This window comes from Haplochromis burtoni, unplaced genomic scaffold (assembly GCF_018398535.1).
Source record: "Haplochromis burtoni strain Fernald_Lab_line unplaced genomic scaffold, NCSU_Asbu1 Contig_520, whole genome shotgun sequence".
Lineage (NCBI taxonomy): Eukaryota > Metazoa > Chordata > Actinopteri > Cichliformes > Cichlidae > Haplochromis > Haplochromis burtoni.
Window position 1 is genome coordinate 140,833 of NW_024582881.1, and position 24,689 is coordinate 165,521.

Sequence of the window (24,689 nt, forward strand, 5' to 3'; positions counted from 1 at the left end):
TCCTGAGGATGCGGGGGCTCATGCCGAATCTTTTCAGTCTCCTGAGAAAGAAGAGGCGCTGCTGCGTCATCATACATCATACACCACCAGCAGCCTGAAGCGTTGATCCACGGCAGGATGGATCCATGTTTTTATCAGTCAACATCTTTCAAATCTTCCATTTACCAGTTTTGGTGAGCCCATGCATATTGTAGCCTCAGTTTCCTGTTCTTAGCTGACAGGAGTGGCCTCTGGTGTGTTTTTTTTCATCTGCTTCAAGGTTTGCTGTGTTGTACTTTGTAAGAAGTGGTTGTTTGAGTTACTCTTACCTTCCACTCAACTCAAAGCAGTCTGGCTGTTCTCCTCTTACATCAGCAAGGTATTGTCACCCAGAGAACTGCTGCTCACTGGATATTTTCTCTCTTTTCTGAAAACATGCTAAAACTTTTTTTCTTGTCATCAATATTTTCTGATTAATTTTAAGTGAAAAATGTCAAAGAATTTTAAAGCTGGCTTTATCCAGTATCCAAATTGGTGCTGCTGTATGGACTTTTACTAACATTATCCCTTTTTCCCACAGTGAAACCTGACATTTTAGGACATTCCTGATACAAAAGAAATCCCTAATGTATAGCTGCCTGTTGGAATGTTATACGAAAACCTTTTACTCAATTTAGTTGTCGTGTCTTCAATTAAAATCAGCACTAGTATCCTGCATTGTAAATTGCCCAGCTATGAAGAAATAAATGAATGGGTAAAGATTTATGGTCTCAAATGATCAATATGTGCAACTTTAGCATGTAATCAGACAGCACTACACTACTATAATCCTTTTAACTGCCTTCCCTTACTCAACCTTTGTACTTTGCAGACCAAATTATGCATCATTTATGTTTAATAGGCTACTTAATGTGTATTTCAATGTGAAATACTAAACTGAAGACTCTCATTATTAATATTCTTATCAGTGGTGCCATTGTGGTTAGCACCGCCACCTCACAGCAGAAGGTTTTGTTCTCCCTGTGGCTGCTTTGGCTTCTTCTCACAGTCCAAAGACATGCACGTTAGGTTAGTTGGCGGGGGTGTGAATGATTGCCTGTCTCTCTGAGTTAGCCCTGTGATGGAGTAGAGACCTGTCCTGCATGTACCCTGCCATTTACTCAGTATCTATTGAAAGAGGCTCCAGGCCCTACCGGGACCGAGATGGATGGACGATCGTCTTACACGGTCGGAGAAAGGATCAGCCCACAAACCAGTGCCCATTTACTCTTTTTAATTTAAATTGTCCAAATTACAAAATAATAACATGAACTCTACTGCATCTACAAAATAACATAATATTTATGACTGTAGTAAGCATCATTGATATTTTTTTTTTGCTCTAACAACCTTTTAGACATGCATACTGTTGAGAAATATAAAAATATAAATATAAATACATCCCATTAATATTCTTAATGAATCCATGACTAAGATTTGAAATATTTTATCATAAAAGAATTAAAATGCAGTTGAGTACGATAAGGCATTAAGATGTATCACAAGAGCTGTACAGAATCCTAGAGTAGAGGTATTACTTTTTTTTTCTTAATGTAATGGAGAAAAGCTAAAAATTAACTTTTAGTAATTCACTAATTTTCTCAACAGGAAGAACGTATTTCCAAAGGAAAAGAAAAAGGAAGAAAAAAAAAGGTGAAAAGAACTCTATGAATCTCGAGATAACGTATCAACACAAAACTGAAAACTCGCTCCAGTACGAAACCAGGATTTAGTTTACAGCAAATTCCGACTTATGTCATCAAACTCCAACTTGTGACTTTAGAAGCCCTTTCAACACCACTCAATCACCCACAATATAACTCAAAAAAAAAGTCCATTCTTCACATGATTAATGCAAAATGACGTGTTCGAAACATTATGTGCTATACAGAGGGTTAAATGACTAAATCTAATGCATAAGTTTCACTCATTGGACTGGTACATAGAGAAAACAAAAGGACTGTGGCGATACAATCAAATGAATGGCCAACAATGTTAAAAATGTCTGAATGAAATCAACACTTTTATAAATATTATTGTTTACAGCCAACTAACTTACTTAGTGGAACTGCTGAAAAGTTTCTTTTGTCATCACAGCTCCCTAACAATACGCATGACTGAGCTAGCTTGTTTTCATGCAAAAAGGTAGTTCTCAGGTGCAAGATTTCGCCATGTCAGAAGCTGAAGTGTTTGTTAGCAGTTGTTTCTTGCTTTTTCTTTTCTTTTTTTTTTTAAATTTCAAAGGCTAGACCCAGAGAGGAAGACTGAGAGCGAGAAAAATCCAAGAAATCTTAAACCCACTTCGATCCTTTACGGAATCCAGCAATAACAAGTTTAAGGTGCTTGACGGTGCTGAACGCAACTCTCTCGTCATCTCTGTACCTTTATGGAGACAAATGAATAAAGTACATCCCACGAATGCATGCCGTCTTCTGTCCCGATCTACAAACATCCGAATCAAAGAGACTTAAAGAAACGATCATCGCCGCTTCAAATCAAAAGTTAATTCTCTGAAAAAAAGCAAATGAAATAAAACAAAATACAAGCCAACATGCGAGTCGAGCCGAGACTTCCGCGCACCCATCCACGCGACCTCCCCTCTAAACCGATTCTTCGTTTTATTTTCTGGGAGTTGCTCTCTCCCTGCTACTTTTTTTCTTTACTTATTTTAAACGCAAGCCTTTTGGATTCTTAGTAAGTGAGCTGCAAAATGGAGGTAAGATCAGAGCTGGTGTGAGATATACATACAGTACTTGGTGCGCTTGCAGAGAGCAGCCGACGCCGGGGTCGAGGGAAGAGACAGAGAGAGAGGAAAGAGAGAGGAGAGTGATACAGTAGATGCTCACAATACCACAGTTTCATTGGAGTTTTAAACGTACAAGAGCACTCGGAAATATCTGGACAACACATCCACGTTTGTCGTTAGTGTCACTGAACCTCCTGCAGCTACAAATGTCCTTTTGTCTGCCCCCCTCCCCGGCTCCTCCATTTTCTCCTTTTCTCTGGTGCCTCAGCTCTGCAACTCTGAGGTTAAACTGCCCTTGAGCACTGACTGGTGTTAATCTCAACCTCAACTCTTCATCCTAACCTTACCCGTGAGTGGAGATGTGACAAAACTAAAATCGGATCAGCATCTACGAGTAACTCCAACCGTCTCTGACCTTGCCCTCTGCTGAAGGACAGGGGTTATTGCTGATGAGCTCTCTACTGCTAACTTTGGGGTTGCGGTGCTGCAATGCTAGAGCAGTCTGTGACGAGCAGGTCCACCACCGTATTACCGGTGACGTAGACGGTGGGTGCTGTCACCATGTTGCTAAGGGTGATTGAGCTGCTGGCAGCCACATTAGAGGTGACGGGGTTCTGGGCGGCCTGGTTGTTGGTGTGGGTGCCCATGTGACCCTGGAGCTGGGTGGGCGTCTTGCAGTGGACGCCACACAAGTGACAGACGAGCATGCCGCCAGAGGCGCTGCCGCCAAAGCCCCCCGGGCTGTCCTTCCACTCCTGGCCGTGGTGCTTCTGAGCGTGGACACGAAGGTACGTCAGTGTGGTGAAGCCTGATGGGTGAGAGGGAGAGAGCCGAGAAGCGTTACTTCAGCGAGAGATGATGCAATTGAGATCCAAGCACAAACGAAACAATGCAGCAAGCTCATAAAACGACAAATTAAAAACTCAAGGTTTTATTTTTTTCTCTTTTGCAAGACTCCCCTGACCCAAGCCTGCCAACCACAGTGCTACCATGTTATTATAATACCATATTTAAATATGTAAACGGTCATAAGTGAAAGAACGAGTGTGTAAATGTGATTGGACACTAAATAAATATCAAATACTGATGTTGGAACCTCATGTTAACAGTCTGAAATTTTACAAATACACTTGTCACCGCAAGAATGTCCTGAGTTCGACTCCACCATCTGGCCGGGGCCTTCTGTGTGAAGTTTATATGGACACTTTTCAGTTAAATGTTATGCAACAAGAGTCAACTGGCCACATTGTTAGGTACACCTTGCTAGTACTGGGTTGTACTCCTGGCAAAGATTCAACAAGGTGCTGGAAACATTCCTCTGAGACTTTGTTCTAAGAGATTCAAAGTGTGCCAAGAAAATATCTGACGCACCAGTGCACCATCACCACCACTGATATAAGGACTGAGTCATGAACCATGCTTTTATGGCTCATGGCCATAGGACTGAGCCATGCTTTTATGAAGCTTATTCCAAATTCTGACCCCACCATGTTGCAGGAGAAATCAATACTCTGCTTTACTTCTGCATAACTTGGTTGTAATAAGAAGTTATCTGAGTTACTGTTGCCTTCCTATCAGCTCAACGCAGTCATCCAGAGAACTGCTCATGACCGGATATTTTATAGACTGTTCTTTGTAAACCCCAAAGATGGTTTTGATCCCAGCAGATCAGCAGTTTTTGAAATACTCAGGTCTGGCACTAAAAATCATGCCACGTTCAAAGTCACTGGACTCTTTCTCTGAAACATTCTGGAGGTTTGCTATCGCAGTAAAACTGCTGAACAAACAGCTGTGACTTCAGGCATTTGCAGCACTCAGCCAGGAAATAGTGCAGCACATAAGCGCGTGCTATAGCGGTGATGGTAGATTGATTTTGTTTTCTTCAGGCAGAGCAAGATAAATGATCCTTTTCTCTGTTTTTTCTTCATCTTTCACACAAAGCAAGAACAAAAGAGTAAAAAAGGTTAAGCCAGGTGCACTGTGGTCTTTTTGTTTTTGACATTTTTACTACAGAGTGCACAGTTTCTGTTTCATCCCTAAAGCTATGTCTGCTTTAATGTCCGTGTTTCCTCCCTCAAAATGCAATTTATATTGAATGTAGTGCAATAAAACACCTGTACTTACTGCGGTTACAGAGATGGCATGAGTGGTGCTGCGACTGGTTGTGCACTCTCATGTGATCTGTGATGTAAGCAGCTGACAGGAGCTTCCCACAGATGTGGCAGGGCACCTTCTCTTCGTGGCGAATCATATGTGCACGCAAACGATCCTTAGTAGCGAAACTGGACTCACATGTCTGAAAAAACAAGAAAGCAATATGACAATATGATGGCAAAACTTTTCGCAAACTACAATTTTTAAAGTGAGGTTTTACAATATTATGTTTTGCACACCACAAAATCTTAGTGACAGCTGCACATATTTGAAAACCCACAAATGAATTCCGCACACTGTTCGTCACTAATGCACGGTTTCAGGCATCAGACTTTCTTTACAGAAGAAATACATTTGTTTAAAGTGTTTAGGTTCTACAGCTATTTTACCTTTTCAGGATCAATATATGTCCAAAACAATGTTTACACTGCTAATGCTGACATAGGAAGCTGTAGCTGTTAGCGCCACTGTACCACAGCTAATTTCTTTGGGGTGCTTTTGACATTTTAAAGATTTCCAGGGCATTTATCAGACAAATACTATGCTTTGCTTTGTGGTTAATGGACCTAACAGCCTGTTCAAGAAGCCTAAGCTCCAGTTTTGGTGAGTAAAATTCTTTACTTAGCAGTTATTAGTGGGTATCTGTTTGCTATCTTGCGTTAGCTAGCAACTTAGCACTTTGGCCTCTTATCCAAACATGTTCACTTCAGGCTGTAAAAAAAACAAAAACAAAAACCCACAGGATGGTGACAGTCATGATGTCAGAATTGAGACTTCAAAGAGGGCTTCACAAGCCACTGTGATGTCAGCAGCTAACTCCATCTTTTTTATACAGTTAGCGCATGCCCATAGCATATGATTATTTGGTCTGTTTGTACTGTTGGTAAGCTAATTTACTTAATCATAATAACAAAAATTAAAAAACAGCAGTGGTAAAAGTTATTTTTTATAAATAAATAAACAGATAAATCTATGTATGTTTAAAGGGCCACGTGAACTATGTAATGACTGCTACTACACTCAGCACAGAGACTCTCACCCCTCAATAAGTGCAAAAAAAAAATTGTTATGCAAGATTTTGTTCTGTTGATCATACAATGATACAGTAAAAGAGAATTTCATAACTTCAGTGTCATGATGGCTGCATATTTATATTTATATATATATATTTATATTGGACTGTGTGAGTGATCCACAGTCTAATAAGTCCGTGTGTATCTGTGTGAAAGAGTTTTATCATTTTTACTGTCACGGTTCGTCATCATATAGTTGATAAACCAATATTTATCAAATTTAAGTTAACGAAAGTTCAAAGATCTGTAGTTCACATCTTTATGTATGACGCATGTAGACGCACATGTACATAAACACACAAGTGTGCGATGAGACATGCTGATCTTGCTTGTGTAAATATCCAGCTTCAGTTGTGCTGCATGTAGGCATAATGTTCACAATAATGTTAAATAAATGTTATGCCTACATATCTGATTAAGATACATATGTACTTTATCCACATCGGTTTCCATGGTAATATTCTCATTGTTCATATACTCGTGTCTGTCTGCAATATATAAGCTGAAAATATAAAAGCACTGCAATGTGTAAGAGGAACACTATGCACACAGTGAAGTGACTAAACGTGTAAAGTAAAGTGAAGATAAAACACGAGATAATTGTGACTTACGGGGCATTTGAAGGGTCGTTCCGAGGAGTGCACCTGTCTGACGTGACTATTGAGGTGGTCGGGCCTTGGGAGCAGAGAAAGAACAGAGAAACACGTCAGAGCAGGAAATTCTTCACGTGCCGCAAGTGTGTCGGGAACATTCGTTCTGCTGCATTACCTGGAGAAAGCCTTTCCACAGTGGGGGCAAATGTAGGGTTTCTCCACGCCGCCCTGGTGGGAGCGCACGTGGTGGCTCATGCGGTCCTTCCTCTTGAAGCGCTGCTGGCAGATGGGACAGGAGAACGGCTTCTCGTCTGAGTGGGACAGGCGGTGACGGTTGAGATGGTAGACGTCTCTGAAGGCCTTCCCGCACGTCTCGCAGGCGTGGTTCTTCCTCACGGGGTTGGGGTTGGGGTTCGTGGGCCGCTGAGGCAAAGCAGACAAGATAAGCACACTACAGAGTTCAGACGTTAAGCTTTTCGCTGCTGCACTGTGAAAAGAAATGCGTTCATTGTTGGCTGCCCTGTTTCTTATGTGGAAACCATGCAAGATGCACGCTGAGATTTTGCCAATTAAGTGTGGGTTGTGCAAAGTTTTCACTATTTGTGCAAAACATTTAGCCACTTTCACACTGTTTGTGTTACAGAGAACATGCAGGGGAGCATGGGGGAGGCTTCCAAGCACAGTGTTTCTCAAACTGAGGGACCAGTGCCAAACACTGGGATGGAATTTACTGGTCCCTTAACGGATTTCTGTTCCTGGGCTTTATGGAAAATGTGAGAAACTGGGGAATTTGAATCAAATACAAAGCAGGTGACACACGGACAGCTGCTCGCGGGGAGAAGACGTCTTAACCATCCCTCCGGTCAGGCAGCTTAAGAAACAACATGCTTGAAGGTTCGGGGTTGACGACAGCCATCTCCACAAGGCCCTGACCCACCTGTACTGCCGCCCCTGTGGCCATGACGACAGCAGCAGGAGGCGGAGCATGAGGGTTAACACTAGCCATTACGTTTGGCATGGCCACCCCTTCACAATCCTGACCACCCAGGGGAGGCTGCTGAACGCCCGCCAGCACACCGGGAGGGGCGAGAGGGGGAGGCGCGGAGAGGTGCAGCAGGGAGAGGGGAACATGGGGCCTCTCCGCCCTCCCTCCGGCCCCCACCGCCATTGCCGACGGGTCCGCCGCCGCCGCCACCACCTGGCTGGCAGCTCTCTCCTTTGCTCCCTCCGCCTGCTCTCTGGCCCTGTCCTTCATGCGTACCCCAGTGTGGACCGACTGGTGCCGCCGCAGGTTGTAGTTGTTCTTGAACTGCTTGTTGCAGATGGCACAGATGTGTTGCACGCGAGCTGGCCGAGACACGGGCTTCACTGGAGCCGAGGGAGGTGTGAGGAAAGACAGATGATGGAAAAAAGAAAGAAAGAAAGATGTTAATTTTTGATGCTTTATATGATCCTTTAAGGCATCCTGCAGGAAAACAGATACATACAGAGTATGTGGCCGGTCTAAATATAAACCTCTGGAAGGTCAACTAGTCAAAAAAAAAAAAAAAAAGTCCAAAGCAGAAAAGTCCATCTTAAGAAGATGTAATAGAAAAAAATTTTAAACTTTTTTTTAGCTTACATAACTAACTGGTTAGCTATTAAAATGACTGGCTGATATGATTGATATATTGCGCAGGGCTGTTACTATAGTGACCATTGCATTAACTATTCTGATGAGATTAAAGTCCATTCAGAAATGAGTTCTTCAGACACTCTAAACCTCAAAGATATTCTCTTATCGACCACAGATGACACGTATAATCGAAAATATTCACATTTTGGGAGGGTGACTTATTATCCGAGTGACAGATGGGGATGTGGTGGTCAGTGCTCCATATTTCTTATTTTTCTGCTGGCACACAAGTGAAGACGATGTGCTGAAGAGCTTCATGGCTCAGGCTTGGTAGGATTAAAGAAATTTAGCTGCTTTCTATGATAGCAAAAATAAATACACATTATTCATAAACTACACAATCCTGCTCTGATCACCAGTGTAGGAGTTGATATTCTTCATGCTGTTGTCATAGCGATGCTGAGATGCTCTACACTGTGTCATTCACCTGTACCTGATAATCCATGAGTGACCTGTACACTTTTTACATTTTTTAGACCACACAAGTGGTTCATTCGCTTCCATTTGCATTTGCACGTTTCAGTACTCGGCTATTTTAAGAGATTCAAATTTTTGTGGCCATCATCTGCCTCGCTGTGTCCGGTCTTTTCACAAACACTTTTTCTCAGCTCCACAGGTGTTTAAGAGTGCAGTGTCCCCTTACCAGGCAGAGGTTCCTCACTGAGAGCAGTGGTGTCCACAGTTGAAGGAGGCTGTGCTATGTGCTCTGTGGGTGGGGTCTGGGGAGAACTCGTATGAACTGGCAAGAGCTCTGATTGGAGGCTCCCCTCCACTTGGTTTTGAGTGGGAGTACTCTGGAGAAGCAAAGGAGAAGGCCATCACCAAATGTAAACACAAGTCACAGCTATATCTTCTCCAAGAGTGCGGTGTAGTAAATGCAAGAAGTGAGGGCTGCAGGACAGCTGTGGACCCACACTGAGAGACAGACAGAGGGAGAGAGAGGGGGAGGCCTGCGCGACAGCACGCGAGCTGTTAAAGTGAAAGCAGAGCAAAGAGGAAAGAGAGAGGCCTACCTGGAAGAGAAAATTGCTCCAAGCAGCATCCATTTTGCGCCACAGCGATGGAGATTAGAAAGTCAGCTCTGGATTGAGATCGAGGAGAGCGGTCTTTGCATCGCTTTCTTCGGGTCGGCCCGCCGCTGATCGGGGCGCAAACAGCCGCCTGTCCGGCAGCAGAAACGCCGGGCTCCCGGGTCCTCTGGAAAAACGCGAAAAAAGCCGTCTGCAAAAATATGTTTCTCTCATTGAGGTAGCCTAGTGCTGACGATTAAAATGCACGCAGCTGTTGACTAACGCACGCTGCGGTACACAGGCAGTGGTGGAGCAGGCCAGGCCAATAACAGCCCGTTTCTCTCTTTGACTTTGGTTTCTAACTTTAATTAATTTAAACAGCAGTCTCACTGAAGCGCAGGATCACACAGTCCAAACTACTTCCAGAAAAAAAGAAGCAAAAAAACAAAAAACCTCGCATCTCACAGTATCACACTTTAGCAACAAACAATAAGCCAACCTGCGTGAAATAAATGCGTATTTTTACGCAAAAGAACAAATATGGGTTATAACACACGTATCTGGCAGCACAGCAGGTCATGCTTTGTTTTTAATTTATGAATCCAAATATTTTTTTTCCGATTTCCCCCCAAATAGGCCAATCGGGTGTTTGTCGAAGCCTCGCTGTTGGATTCAAGCCCTGACCCCGGCGAGCGGTGCTCTCGCCGGGCCGCAGCCTATCGCTCCACCTCGGCCGTTCAGCTGCGAGGATGTCATCTTTCTTTTTTTATCGCCCGCTCTCCCTCCTCCCTCCCTGTCTCTTTCTTCCTTTTCTTTTTTAATTCCTCTTTCTTCTCCCCCTCCTCTCCTTTTCTCGCACCGCTATGTCCCACTTGCTCTTAAAGGGATAGGGTTTCCTCTTTGGACACCCCCCTCTCATTTCCGTCTCTCTCGGCGGAGCCCTGTCCCTTCTCCCGCTTCCTTCCTGGGTTTTCGGCCGACACAAAATCCACTCGTGCGTGTTTTTTTCTCCCCGCCTTCCTCCAGCCAGGCCCTTACTGAACAGATCTGCACCGCAGAAAACAGCCGGAGTGACTTTCCATTAACGGAGCGATGACAGACGCATCTTAAAGGGCAGTGCGCACAGATCCTCCCAGTCAGGCTAATGATGTCAGAGATACAGTGGAGGACAAATAGCTGTTGTGTTCAGGATATGAACACAATGGACGAGAGTAATTGTTTAGCGAAGCATTTGTCTGCTTAGGGGGAAAAATAACAATTAAAAGGATTTGAATATTTGACTTGACTTATTTTTATAAAACGAATATATTATAGATAATTAGAAAAGTTTGCGTCATCATCATAGGGAAATCCTTTCATTTTAAACTAAGGAGCCCAGAAAATCACTAGGATCACTGGTAAGTGTAAGAATAAAGGGTCCATCTTCAGTTATGTATAATTAGTGATGTCTAAATGAATAAAATAATATGAGACCCTGAATTTTAAAGAGGGGGACTTTAACTGGGCATATGGAGGACCAAGTATGCCAATGAAAAAAATGCATTAAATTAAAAAACTAACAAAATATTATTACAAATAAATATTTGTAATAATATTATATACATACACACATATATGTATGGTCTGTCCAATTTAAAAACAGTGCCATCATTACACTAGAAGGTTTGTTGATCAGCAAAAACCTGAGCTTTTTCTATATAAAGACTAACTGCAGAATGTAAATATTAAAATTGGAAAAATGATACATAGGAATTACATTGAAAACTTGGATTTTATTTAAAAAATAAAAATACATTGATAAATAACATTAAATAAATAAATGGGTAAATTCAAACGCAAATAAAAACATGTCATTTGAAAGACTAACTGATGATACCAATTTAGTTACAGTCATTTAAAAACAAAAGTTAAATTTTGGTCCTCCATATTTTCAGTCCCCTACTGCCTAAAAAATATTTAAAAACACTGACAGATGTTCTTTGCCATATCTTCAAAAACAGAAAATATTCACACTTTAGAAACTGAAACTAAGATCATTTAGGCCCGTTTTTCCAGATACTTAAAAGTTACGTGAAAACCAGAAATCAAATCAAGACAAGTTAATGTGTTAATATCAATTTATTATCTTTTTTTTAATTACTTTTTTAAAGCACCCCATTTCTTTTCCAGTACATGTGTTAAGACCCTTATTCCTCTCCTTCCTCAAGCTTGGAATTGCTTGACTTGAATATTTAATAAGAATTTCAACACCCTCCCCCCAAAATCTCTGCAAAGCACCGCCGAGCATGTGTTCAATCCTCATTCTCCTTCATCCAGGGCTCGCCACGGGAACCGAGACTCCCCTGCCTCTCACCGAAACCCCTGACAGCCGGTCTAAAAACACAGTCACACTGATGTTCCCACACACAACGGCCGTCTCCAATCCACCAGTCTTAGTTTATATAAGGAGTTTATGCATGCACTGAGATTCCAACCAAGCATAAAGTAGTAGGTTATACAGGGAATTGTCTTGAGCTGGTGTTTCTGAGTCATACAAACAGCAGGGTGATTATCCTTTTTTCCATTTTTTTAAATAAAGTAACAATAATAATTAAAAAAAAAAAAAAACAGAAACAAAAAAGTTATTTCTGATCTTCTTCAAGTAAATGTCCGCCCACGAGACCCTCTGTGGGCGTCACACCAAACACTGATGGGTCTTATTGATCCGTGTGGACGGGCTGCTGCTGTCACTGCTGCTGTGCCGGCACCAGAGGGCGCACCTCCACAGCAGCTCGGTCGAGGCCCGTCCTTTCACTTCCTCCTCCGCACACTTTAAAACTTTCTTCTTTTTTTCTTTTTTAAACATACTGATTGCATGCTGCACCCTTCAGCAGTCAAATTCTCAACTTTACCCTGAAAACAAATAAAAAAGGAAAACCAGCGTTTACATTCCAGTGGCCAATTTTTTTTTCCTCTATGAGAGTCCAGAAGAGGTCTGTGTTCACGTGAATAGCAGGGTGTTGTTGTAAGAGTGTCTCTGAAATTCAGTCTAAAAATGAAAAAAAAAGAAAGAAGTGGTAATATAACTAGACTTTACCGCTTGACACACATACAAAATAAATCATCAACAATTATCAATAATCCCTTATTAATAATCATTAAGACCTTGAACACACCACACCTGACAACAGTTTTTATCACCTTTTTTTGTGTTTTTTTGTTTCTTTGTTACACAGCCAAAAGTGGGCCCTTTTTGCTTATCGCAAGAAAAAAATTAAAATAAAAAAAATAACCGTGAACATGATTACAACAACACTTACATCAGGATTAGTTATGGTAATATTGACACCTATAGAAAATGCAATTGGAGCTGTCACTCTAAATCTTGAAATTCAATAGTCGTTTTTGAATATATCAAAATTACTATCATTATCTTTGTTACTCTATAAAACCAAATGATTGTTTTTTTTATTGTTTTTTCTTTAATATTCCCATAAATATGTACAGTAAAGATCCAAAAACAAACCAAATGTGGGACGAGTGATTTTAAATGCCAGTGAAACTCGGGACAGGTACGATACATTTCAAATGTGTTTCGTCATGTTTTTACAAATGTTTTTTTTTCTTTTTTCTTTTTTGCACATCTATCTCATGCAATTGGAGTGACTCCCATAGACACCTATGTTGTTTAGATACTCAATACGTCATGGATGCCAGAAAGCTATGTGTTTTTCCCCCCTCTCTCCATATGTATTTGTACATTTCCACATAAAGATTTTTCCTCATCCCATTTTTCCTTTTTCTTTTATCTCTTTTTGTTTTGTTTTTTTTGAAGAAGAGTCTCTTAACTTTACAAACATTCCGTGTTATTTGTATTCGGCTTTGAATCACCTCACAGCCGTCAAATTAAAAAAAAAAATTCAGATGGCACGACATCCCTTTAAGAACCCCTTAAAGGCATTGGTGACGTTCTGAGCAACTTTTTTACGTGTGTGGTTTTTCTTTTAAATACACAATACAAAAAAAGAGCGAAATTAACAAAAAAAGTAAACGTTTAAAGCAATAAAAAAATGTTTTTCCAAACTCCAGAAGTCTGGATATTAGAGTATCCCCCCCCCCCCCACACCTTATTTTTCTTCTTGCATTCTGCCCATTCGGCGCGTCCAGTTTATGGGCTCTTGCTGGATAATATCTGGACTACTACGAACTACATACGAGTACACACACAAGCAACAAAACATCACCCTCGTTTCCTCCCTCGTCCTCGCTCTTTCTCCATTCCAGCAAAGAATATCATAGAAGAAGACATGGCTGCCATCCCCTCTCTCTCTCTGTGCAGTTCCAGGAGGACACATACAGGGAAAAAATTGCTAATCGTCCCCTCTTTCACACACCTTATCTCACTTTTATACAAAGATAAAAACATTAAACAGAAGTGTCTTTTTTTTTTTTTTTTTTTTACCTAATGTCACCCTAATCCAATGATTTTACAGGTGGTTACATTCCTCCCTCCCTTCCTCTTTGATACTTGTGGGAATGGAAGGAAACCTCTCCACCCACCCTGAGTCTAAAGAGGCAGGGTGCAGCTCAATAATGTCAGTTTGTCCTTTCTTTGCTTCTGATCTCTTTGACCTTCTGTGCGTTTAGAAATCCTTTGTGTTAAGAGTTTAGAATTGAGATCAGCCCAGGAAGGAAAGAAAGAAAGGTGGCAAGCTGAGAGTATTGAGATGCAGCCTGTGATAGCTACCTTCCTAAATCACTCCCACCCTTCTTCCTATCGGGCTCTCTGCTGTTTTAACGCCTGCTGTCTAAGAGTAGGAGAGGTGGGAGCCGTTGGAGATGTGCGAAGTGACTGAGGTGCTTCGGCTCAGGACGCCGTCGCTACCCCCAGCACCTCCTGGCCCCCCGCCGGACGCCGTTCTCCTCAGAGGTTGGGGGCTGTTTCTCAGGGCCATCAGGCTGGGGGCGCCGCGCACGGCCAGCCCGCTGCCACCGCCGCCTCCACCTCCGACATAAATCCCCCCCTGCGAGGAGGAGGAAGAAGAAGAGGAGGAGGACGGCCCGGAGATGGAGGGAGGGGCAGGGGGCGGGGGAGGCAGCATCGCCAGGGACTGAGAGGAGGAGCGCGAGGGCAGGTGATGGGAGAAGGGCAGGGGGTGTGGGTGGGCCAGGTCGCCGCCGGAGCCCCGCACTCCGGCCCACTCCCGCTCCCTCTCCTTCTCCCGCTCCCTATCTCGATCCCTCTCCCGCTCACGGTAGAGCTGTGGCGTGCTCTGGTGGTGGTAGTGCTGGGGTAGGTGGTGTCGCTGGTGGTGGGAGGAAGACGAGGAGGAGGAGGAGGAGGAAGAAGAGGCGGAAGAGCGCGACGAGTGGTGCATCTCCCTCCCCTCCCGGCCCAGCCCAAGGGCCATGCCCAGGCCGTGCGAGGAAGAGGAGGACTCGCCCCTGCGATCCCCGCCGCCGCTGCTGTTGTGGCTGCGGCGGGAGAGCTGCTGCGAGGGCACGTTCTGCGGGTGGATGCCGTGACTCCAGTGGCCAGCTGAGCGGGAGCTGGAGGGCGGCACGTTGGAGTAGCCCTGCTTGGGGTAGGCTTCGCTGGGAATGCCGGTCAGCGCCATGTTGCTAAAACCCAGACGTAGGCTCTCTGCATCAAACGCCTCGATCTCGCTGGCCTGCCGTTCCAGGAGGGTGCGGATACGCTCGGAGCGCTCGTTCTGCAGGGACAGCATCTCCTCCTCGATCTAACAAAACATTAACAAAAAACGCATGTGCAATCATTGCAATAATAAAAACAAAGTACTTAAAAGTAGCGATTCAGACCATAAACTAACCAGGAATGAAGTTAATGAGGTCAAGTTAGAATTGGAGTAATTTATCCACAGATTTCTTTGGTTGTTATAACGACTGCAGGGTTAAGACACATCTTCACTGGATTCCTGTTTTGGACGACTACATCCATCTTTTATGTACAGTCTATGATTCTTCAGTCAGTCTGAGGACATGGAGAGCTTTTTATCATCATCCTTCGTAGACAGAGCTGCCCAGATGTCATTGTGAGATATCAATAAAAGTGACGAGGAACTGTAGGCGTTAGATTGTAACTGTTAACTAATAGCTACACAATCCTCCATTATTTCCAGCTAAAAAAAACAAACAACACCCTCTTTCCACTTTCCATAGAAGAACAAACAGAGGTGTATGTCATTAAATAAAGCTCCAAAAACAGCTTGCAAGGGGACACTGTGTTAAAGGTGCCCAGACAGCAGACAGATCTGAGCCTAATCTGGACTATTTTTGGCACTTATTTGCTACGTTTGGCTCAGATGTGACTCAAAAGTCCTGACATGCCTGAATTTTGGCCTGTGCAAGGTGGCTAAACCGAGACAACAAGACTACGCATCAGGGAGGGGCACAAGTCGAGGCCATATGTGGCCTGTAGGAGAACTTTGGATGACGGGCACCAAAAACATCTTGCCCTCTTGGAGTCGTCAGCGACTGTTATTTATCATTCAATGTGCTAGTGAAAAGATGAGCTACACCTGTCTGGGATCTTCTCTGTTTGCTTGTTTGAGGTCCTTGCACTTTATTCTAAGAAGCTTTACTTTGAACACGAGTGACAAAAGGCTCTAACCCTCTGTTCCAGCAGGGCCCGGCGGATGGACACCCTCTGCTCCAGATCCTTGACTTCTCTCTCGTGCTGCGTGTCCGTGTGGATCTTGATCTTGCTCTGGTAGGCGTTAAGCAACTCCAGCTCCTGCTGCAGCTGCATCCGCAACACCTTGTACTCCGCTTCCTGCGTCTCATCCAGTCGAAGCTAAGAGGAAGAGAAAAAGGAGTGTTTAAGTGGAAAAAACAAACCAAGAGAGATCTGAAGGTGGAATCACTTTGCATGTGTTCATAAGGTTAGAAGAGCAAAGGGAAGAAAAGGGGAAAGGATTGGGAAGTTAATAAAAGCGTGTGTGCATATTCAACATATTCCAAAATAAATCAATAAAAGAATATTTTCTTCAAAGTGTTGAAGTGCTTCGACCTCTGTGTGTCATGTCTGTTTTATAGTTTGGCTCATGTTTCAGATGACAGACAGATAAATATATATTTTCCTGACCTCTGGATTATAAGTTTAATCAGTGTTTGGGAAACCGTCCCAAACAGACTTTAGCTGCAGTCGCAGCATGAGTAGAACAAACAAGGGCGGCGGGGATTTGGCTTAGCGGACCGACGTGGCGCTCTTCCGTATCGAGGTAATTAAAGCAGCGCAGAGGATCATGTTATCCAAGAGACATTTTGTTACGTTCCATCGTCTTCTTACTTTGTTTCATTCATTTAGGAGTTTAGGATTTACATGTGAATGACTCCGATACTAAGAGGCCGGCGACTGACTGAGAGAAGCTTTTACAGGATGGTCTGAAAGTGATTAAGGAGGCACAGGCTTAGAAAATGAGGGCACCTTTCACAGTGAAAAATAGAACCTGTCTATTATCAATCAGCTCATTTCTTGCTTAATATGTACAAGAGAACAGGTTGCAGGCTTCAGCAGTTTAAATCAGTCTAAATTACATTTAAACTTTGTGTTAGGTTCTGCTGTGGTTCATGGGGCATTTAAGCCTCACTTAATTATCTTCTTTTTCCTTAAACTGGAGTCACTGCAGCTGTGAAGTGGAAAACAAAGCACAGCAGAGGTGGGATCTTTGCAGTGTTGCATGTGGGAAAAAGACCTTGTTGGGCCATGGCCGGACTGATCTGCTGAGGAGTCCCAGGGCATCACTTGTTTGTTGGGCCTCCCAGGTTTTCTTATTTCCCCAGGGTAGGCTAAACTATTCAAACACTTTAGATGAACTGATTCACAGACTGAAAGTTTAGTGGTTTAACTGCGTTATGATTTTACTGGTGCATGGTTCATAATTTGCTGTGATGATAAAGGAACAGCCTGAGAGTTCATCTGTGGTCCAACAACAGCAACATCTTGACTTTATGGTCCGCTGATTACACATTCATCATTGACCAAACAGCCTCAATTAAAAATTAAACACGACCTGGCACAGCTGATTTTTACCTAAGTGCCAGTTAGAAGTTATTGCTCTAATTACACAATATGGCTTAAAATTTATTCAGAGTTTAGTCAATTACTACACTCCGTTTAGGAAAAGTGATACATTTATATAAAATGATAAAGATAAACTGAGTTTATAGCACTCTTATGTGGCTGAATAAGAGCCCTGAATTTATGGCTATAGCAGAATCTCTAACTTTTATCTTCTGAACCTCTCACAAAGCTGTCATCACTTTTTCCTCTCTTCAATATTCCTACTTTGAATGGATGTTTTTTTGAGGAAGGACCTGTTTAACTGCAGGGGCAGGTAGCAGGACAGATCACAAGCTACAAAATTTAATTAACACTGAGGGACCAGGAGGTGGTTGGTTGGCGGGCAGGTAGACAGGCAGGCAGGAAGATCCCCCAAGCCAGGCACAGCAGTGGTGCTGGTGGTGTGGTGCGAGTGTGAAGTGAACGACGTCTCCTTGCCTTACTCACAGCTTGTGTGGACAGCATGTCATTGATGGAGTGGTCATACTGCTCGGCCAGGATGGCCAGCTTACGAGTCTGCTCATCCTTCAGCCGCTTCAGCACGGCCTTGTGGTCCGATTTGGGCGTGTTCTCCAGCAGGTGGTTGCGCAGGGCCTTGTACTGGCGGGTTTGGATCTTGCAGGTGTCCTGGAACTGACGCTTGATCTGAAGCTCTTTGGACTGAAGGAGACAGAAGAAAGATGGAAGCAGCTCGGCTAAAGTGCTCCTATTGATTGTAGAAATGATCACGCTGACAGATGTGACAGACGTGTCAAACATTTTACATATTTAAAGTGTAAACACCTGCTGAACTGTTGGATGACACCATCACGGCCACATAAGGAAATGTCCTTTGTCATGAAAACACATGTTGGAGATTTACCGTTTATGAAGACTTGGATGGTTAAAACGTACATGATCTAAATTCTAAGGCGTCTAAAAATCACATTCTTATGATGAATGTCTGCATCTTAGATTAACATTTATATTTAAGAGGTTGGATTTATAACATTTAAATAAACATATAAGGAAGTCCTACTTAATTCCAGTGTAATCAAAGCTCTGCGATGGTCTTAATGAGATGACTTGGCTTCTTTTATTTAAATAAATTTACCTTTTCTTGTTGCTTATGTCAATATTATTTCCCTCTGAAGAAAGTGCTTGAAATCAGAAGGGTCAGAGGGAGCAGCAAAGTTTAAACTCTGCTTTGGTGATTTTACACAATCGCTGTGAACTTTTTCAGGTGCTCACATAAACCAGCAGCTGGACGAAACACACAGTACACAGTCTGCTCAAAAGTCCAAGAAACTAGTTTATTTTTAGTGTACTGAGAAATAGATTAAAGCATCACGTTGGCCGATGACTTACTGGGGCAAAGTTAAAGGCTGTGTGAGATTACAGTGCAAGGAAAATGTAATACACTGATCCAAGGCAAAGCATGAAAGCATGCAACTTAAATAATGTAAAATGCACTTTCTAAATAGGTAGGAAAAGGTTTTGCTGTCATAACCTTACATTTTGTGGTGACCTGATGTGGTCCTGTAACTGTTAATCATCCCTATGTGTGAGCTCTTTAATGAAAATGAATATTTTTAAATGCTAAAGTATAATTATTTTGCTATCCGTTTTTAATTCTACTCACAAAAAGGGCAGGAGTTAATAGTAAAGCACATTATTTAATTAAGGTGCCAAATTTCTTTTATTTAAATTAGTTTTAGTGGTTGAATGTTATGCTTGATTAATTTCAGACTTCTCTGAGATACGTCCAGTGTGCCGACTCAAATTTCTGTGTATAACAACATCAATTCAGTAATTTTTAAACACGTTTTGATGGACTTAAAGTTGTTTTGTTTTAATGACAGGCAGCCTGATACATTTGTAAAGCACTGTATATAAATGTATATATGTAAAAACACTTTCTAGCACCTTTAATCTGATGTTTATTCTTAAGAATGAGCCTTTCTGTATATTTGTCAGGCGATAATAAATCAAAAGAGTTGTTTTCTTGGCTGATTGTACTGCACAAACTAACGAGTCATGTCCAAGAAAGACTGATCTCATTTCACTAAAACCTGATCAATACTCTGCTGTTAAACAAACGGCCCAGACCTCGAGCATAATCTGGGTCAGGTCGAATCAGACGATCGCCATTTAATCCCATAAATATTTGCAAGTCATAATCACAATTTTATGTTTATACTTGCTAATAATGTTTTTGGTGGCTTATAAATGGGGCAAAAAGGGGACGACAGACGAAAACAGGAATGTGTGATGATACAGGAGGAATGAACAAAAAGGTAAAAAGGATTCTTTGCGCAGTGAGATAAGGAAGAAAGTAAGCAAATGGAGACATGATAATAATGGAAACAAAAAAAGAAAATCAAAAACAAACAAGACAATGATTTGAACACAAAAGAATTTATTTTTGTGTATGACAAAATGTTTCTCTATGCTTGCGAGCACACGGCTGTACAGTATGCCAACACTCATGCAGCTAAAATGAGAATAAAAGGATGACGAAATGTCTGCCCAACACAATGCAGCACTGGTCTTATAAATACTGCATTAATTAAATATATATATATTTAAAAAAAAAACTCAAGGTGATATAACTCTGTGGAAACACTCAGTGTCACAACAAAACAGAATGCAGACATGTAAACATACACAAAAGGAACAAGTTACATTCAAATAAAACATTGATTGAAACTTTTCTTTTAAAGCTCGAATTGCAAGATGCAAAAAAGCAACAACAAAAAACCCAAAACACATTTTTTCCTTTTCTTTGGGTGAAAATACAGTTAAGACTGAGCTTTCCTACTCAGTACCGTCCCTCCACAAAAACAGCTCACATGTGGCGACACAAACAAAGCTCTTTATTCCTGCCTTTTTAAGCGCTAACACATTTTACGAATTTGCTCCGGCTTCATTTACATGAACTCGAAGGATTTTGGCGTTTAGCAGAGACACAAACAGCAGAATTAACCGTGGGTTTCTTTTGGTCTGACTGACGCTGAGCTGAAATGATGAACTGACTGATCAGAAAGTTCATTTTCTTATCATTTGTCTTTTTTTTTTTTTTTTTAAAGGCTCAAACATTTTGGTTTTCAGCTTGTCTGATTATCTTTAGGTTTGCTGAACCCGTAGGCCGGGTGAAGTGGAGTTGCGATGGGTGTATTTTTTAAGCTTCTCGAGCTAAAATTGAAACGATCTTTTCATAGACATTTGTATTTCTTTAATACCTTTCAACACAGTGCAAAACAAAATATTGATAGAATCAGATATCTGCCTTCTCTTCATTCGACCTGCTCAGCCTCATTTTTCACATTCAGTAGTTTCAATCTTTTTACTATAATTCTACCTCAAAAGATTGTCTATATGGCTTCATATTAAATGAGTTGCATTGAAATATTAAACAGTTTCTTATACTTTCACTATGCAAAAGCATATCCTGATTCCTTAGGTTTCCGCTATAGATTTAGGATATCACTTCACAACAGACTCTTGAAAGCAGGCACTTCTTATTCCATTACTACGAGCGAAATGTTTACATGGTAAATCATAACAAGATTATTGCACAACATGCAATAAAACATAATAGTCATAATATCCAACTAGAATCTAGATGATGTATTCACTAGCTGCATGTATAATAATAATAATAATTATAGCAGTAATATGTATAAACGCATTCTAGATCAACTGAATATGTTTTTTGTTCCAGCTAAATGGCCCCATACTTAATCATTTAAGACCAAAATATTAATAATTATTCCTCTCTGCTCTCACGATGGTCCGAGACGTCTCCACTCAGCGGTTTATTGCACTTTTCAGTCGGCTGAGAGCTAGTGTTCAGGCTGATGTTAGTGAAATCATTGACGATCTTTCATTTTCACAGTACTTTGTGCTTTGGGGAGAGATATTACAGCCGTTGAGCTACATAACACTCTAATATTTGTTCGAAGCACTGAGGAAACAGCGCACCCTGTGAAGTAAGACAACTATGAAGAAGAACAAAAGATTGCACAAAAAACGGTCTCAAAAATAACCATAAAAAAAAAAATATCTGTCTTACAAATTAAGAGCAAAATAATAAAAATTAAAGAAACTTCTAAAGGAACTTTTACAAAAAGCAAAAATAATGAAATATTAAAACTTCACTGGGTTTCATTCAGCAACTGTGGGTTCGACAGCTTGTTCAAGTTGCTCGAGCCAGCTCATTCAGTAATATGGCTTGTTATGTGCGTGCGCACACACACGCTTCTGGAGCCAGCGCACACAAACCTCTGTGTGCATACGAGTGTGTGGGTTAAATACGGCTCATCTTTAAGAAATGTGACCAGTTTGAGTAACAAAGGAGACAATGTGGCCCAAACACGCAATGAATGGCTGCACAATGGCGTGCACACACACACACGCACGCTCGCACACACACATTCACACAATCTCACACCAAAATGTTCCCGACATGTCTCACTCTTGCTATCTCCACGGCCGAATTTTCCCCTTGACAAACCGTCCCGATGAAGTTCGTCTCAATCCACACTCCCACCTCGTCTCCTCACGAAACATCCTCTCCCTCTCTTCCCTCCTCTGTCTCTCCCTCTCTCTCCTCCTCCTCTCCCTCTGTCTCATCTCTCTGACCTCCCGGGGCAGCAGGCGCGGTAACCTGCTTGGAATTTCCTTTTTCAAGATGCCAAGGGTTTGGAGTTTTATCCTGACCCTGAGCGGCAGCTTTTTAACGACCTGCCGGGCTAGTTTTAGCACTACAGAGTTTGCTAGATCTGCCAAGACGCCGAGGGGGCGTCTGCCGAAACGCTTCACCCACAGCAGGCCCTTGGCTACAAGAGAGGTGCTCCTGCATTGAGCCTGATACTCCAAGGCCAGGCTCTTTAGTGGAACTGGGATTTTGGACTGGCGAACGCCCCAGTTGCGGCCTGCTTTAGGAAACATCTCATAAAGGTTACGCTCAGCCATACCGCCCAGCACCGACTGGCACATGGCAAACAGTGGCCGAGGCAGGCGGAAGAGGACGCGCATGCAGAGGCGGTTGACTTTGCGGGGCGCGAGCTGGAAGAAATCACGGGCTGGCCTGACAATCAGGACCACGATCAAATAGAGGGAAAGGAAAATGGAGGGAGAGCTGAGGAAGGAGGCTGAGATGAAAATAATGGGGATGTAATAAATCCCCAAACTGATGGAGAGTCCTAAACTGAAGAGGCCATTGGCCCAGAGGCTGAGAGTCAGGTAGGTGGAAAGCGACAGAGAACAGCAGGAACGAAGGAAAAGGTACGAGAAGAAGAGCGCCAAGAAGGCGAGCTCAGCAGAGAGGAGAACGGATGCCACCGAGGGCAGGGGTGGAGAGCGGCGGAGGGAGAGGAGGAAGATGGAGAGCAGCAGCAAAGTGAGGTTGGAAGGCTGCGCAGCGACAGAGAGGGAGAGGAGGAGGCAGATGCCGTGAGAGAAGAGTGAGGGGAGAGAAGTCTGGGCAGGGGGTGCGGGTGGGGGTGAGACGGGTATGGGCTCCAGCTCCTCAGAGGCGTCAGGGAAGTAAAACTCTGACAGCTCATCGATGTCTCGCTCACGCAGCCGCCTCTTTTCTGGGGACGAGGACAAGATGAGCTCCGACGGACAACCGTCAGCTACACCCCTGCCCTCTTCTTCTTCTTCGGTCTCTATGCGTGCAGATTTACCATGATCCTCTTCGTACTCCCACTGCACTCCTTCTACTTCCCTGACTTCTGTCTCCTCTTCACCGACTTTCCACTCAACTACATCTTCTGATTTACTTCCCTCCTCGTCTACCTCGTCCTTCCCCTCAGCCACAGCGACACGCACACCCTCCACCTCATCTACCCCTCTGCTAAAAACTTCATCTTCATCATCTACTACTTCATCAAGCTCATCCCCAGCATCATACACCTCCTTCGCCGCCACCTCGCTCTCCTTTTCTTCCTCTAGCTCCTCCCCCCCTCCCTCGCTGTCCCAGCTGCCGCTCGGCCCCTCTGTCGGCTCGCTCTTTCCCTCCTCGGGAGACCCCTGGCTCTGGGTGCTGTCACTCACTTTGAGGCTCTTGGGCTGTTGGCGGACCTCCACGGCGTGTTTCTGACGCAGCTCTTGCTCACGCCTCTTGTTATACTCCATCTGGTTGGTGAGCTCCGTCTGGTGTTGCGTGCGGATCAGCTCGGCCCGCGTACGCTGCACCAAACTCAGCTGGCGGAACTCCAGCTCCTGGGTGGATTCGTGGTGACGCAGCAGCATGGCACACTCCAAGTCCTTCAGAGTCTGCTTTTTGTTCAGATCCTGAAGAAGGAGAAGAAGAAAACAAACAAACAAAAGATGCAGAAGGTGATTTGTAATACTGGGAGGACAGAAACCTGCAATAGCCACCAAAGGATATCTTGTATCAAGCTACAATTATTAAAAAGTATGAATTTATAGGTCATTTATTAAAAAAAACAAACAAAAAAATTATTTTCTTTTTCAGCCATACTGTTGTAGATTTGCTGCTGCGCGTGGGATCATTGTCCTGTTGCATGAACCAGTTTCAGCCAAGCTTGTCAGACAGACGGACTCATCTGACTCTAGAATACTTAGAGATACACAGGAGTTCATGACTCAGTGACTGCAAGGTACTGAGATCCTGTCGCTGAAAAACGAGTCCAAATCATATGCTAGTATGAGGTGTTTGTGCTGTTGGCTTTTCTCCAAATGTAGTGCCGTGCAAAACACGTCCACTTTAGTCTCACTTTCCAGAAGTCTTGTAGTTTATTCTGATGCTGCTTTTCAAGCCAAAGCTTTGCTGCCATGTTCTTTTTAGAAAGAAGAGGCTTTCTCCTGAAATCTCTTCCAAAAAAGTCATACATGTTTGTCTTTTTCTAATTGTACTGTCATGAACTTAATACTTGATACTAATTGAGACCTGAAGAGTCTGAGATGGTTTTTTGCCCTCCCTCTAAATACTGCAGTTGGACTTTGGGATGAATTTATCGGGGCGTCCAGTCCTGGGAACAATGTTTTTCACTCACTGTAGAACGATGGATGCAGGTTGTTTGGAGATTGCCTTCTAACCCTTCCCAGACTGATGGCAGCAACATTTACTTCTTTAACCCTTTAAGACCTACCATAGAACCAAGTCCGCCAGAGCTTATATTATATTTTTACATGCCGTGGAGCCATTTTTGGGAGCATTTCAAGTTGTTATACATCAATACAACCATTATAGCCCAAATTTTAATAATATATCTGCATTAAGTGCATAGTAATTACATAAATTGCAATAAACTAAAAACAAATTGAAAATCGTTTGTTTTTTTTAAACATATATTTCTAGTTAGAGAAATTTAAGAGTCTTATCCCTCAAAACTGTAAATACAAAA

At 42.8% G+C, this 24,689-nt stretch overlaps 2 protein-coding genes across 4 annotated transcripts in view; both read right to left on the bottom strand.

The window, feature by feature from the left end:
* Positions 1-1,237: 1,237 nt before the first annotated feature.
* Positions 1,238-10,372, bottom strand: mazb (MYC-associated zinc finger protein b (purine-binding transcription factor)). Of its 2 annotated transcripts, none has more exons than XM_014329230.2 (7): positions 9,273-10,372; positions 8,903-9,053; positions 7,522-7,952; positions 6,760-7,007; positions 6,603-6,666; positions 4,889-5,060; positions 1,238-3,572 (listed from the first exon to the last, which is right to left on the bottom strand). In XM_014329230.2, exons 1-7 carry the CDS (start codon positions 9,303-9,305, stop codon positions 3,229-3,231), a joined length of 1,443 nt encoding a protein of 480 aa, XP_014184716.1. In that variant the 5' UTR covers positions 9,306-10,372; the 3' UTR covers positions 1,238-3,228. The 2 variants fall into 2 exon arrangements, with proteins under 2 accessions (XP_014184716.1, XP_005947411.1); XM_005947349.3 differs by having other exon boundaries at positions 7,846-7,952; positions 9,273-10,364.
* Positions 10,373-11,021: 649 nt separating this feature from the next.
* Positions 11,022-24,689, bottom strand: part of taok2b (TAO kinase 2b) — a 29,882-nt gene continuing 16,214 nt past the window's right edge. Inside the window, exons 17-20 of one of the 2 annotated variants that reach the window (XM_005947348.3) lie at positions 23,374-23,613; positions 17,779-17,991; positions 15,880-16,062; positions 11,022-14,989 (exon numbers count right to left, since the gene is read on the bottom strand). In XM_005947348.3, coding sequence (XP_005947410.1) covers positions 14,057-14,989; positions 15,880-16,062; positions 17,779-17,991; positions 23,374-23,613 — 1,569 coding nt within the window. In that variant the 3' untranslated portion in view covers positions 11,022-14,056. Of the gene's footprint in view, positions 14,990-15,879; positions 16,063-17,778; positions 17,992-19,712; positions 23,614-24,689 lie in introns of those variants that run through there. The other variant, XM_005947347.3, reaches the window with a different exon arrangement.

What these genes read in the sequence shown, in the direction of transcription:
- mazb (XM_014329230.2), bottom strand. Translation starts at nt 9,305, where the DNA reads ATGGATGCTGCTTGGAGCAATTTTCTCTTCCAG. An exon ending in AACGACCCTTCAAATGCCCC is followed by an intron (nt 5,061 to 6,602) that starts GTAAGTCACAAT and finishes TTGTTTTTTCAG; the next exon opens with ACATGTGAGTCCAGTTTCGC. An exon ending in ATGCCATCTCTGTAACCGCA is followed by an intron (nt 3,573 to 4,888) that starts GTAAGTACAGGT and finishes CTCACCCATCAG; the next exon opens with GCTTCACCACACTGACGTAC.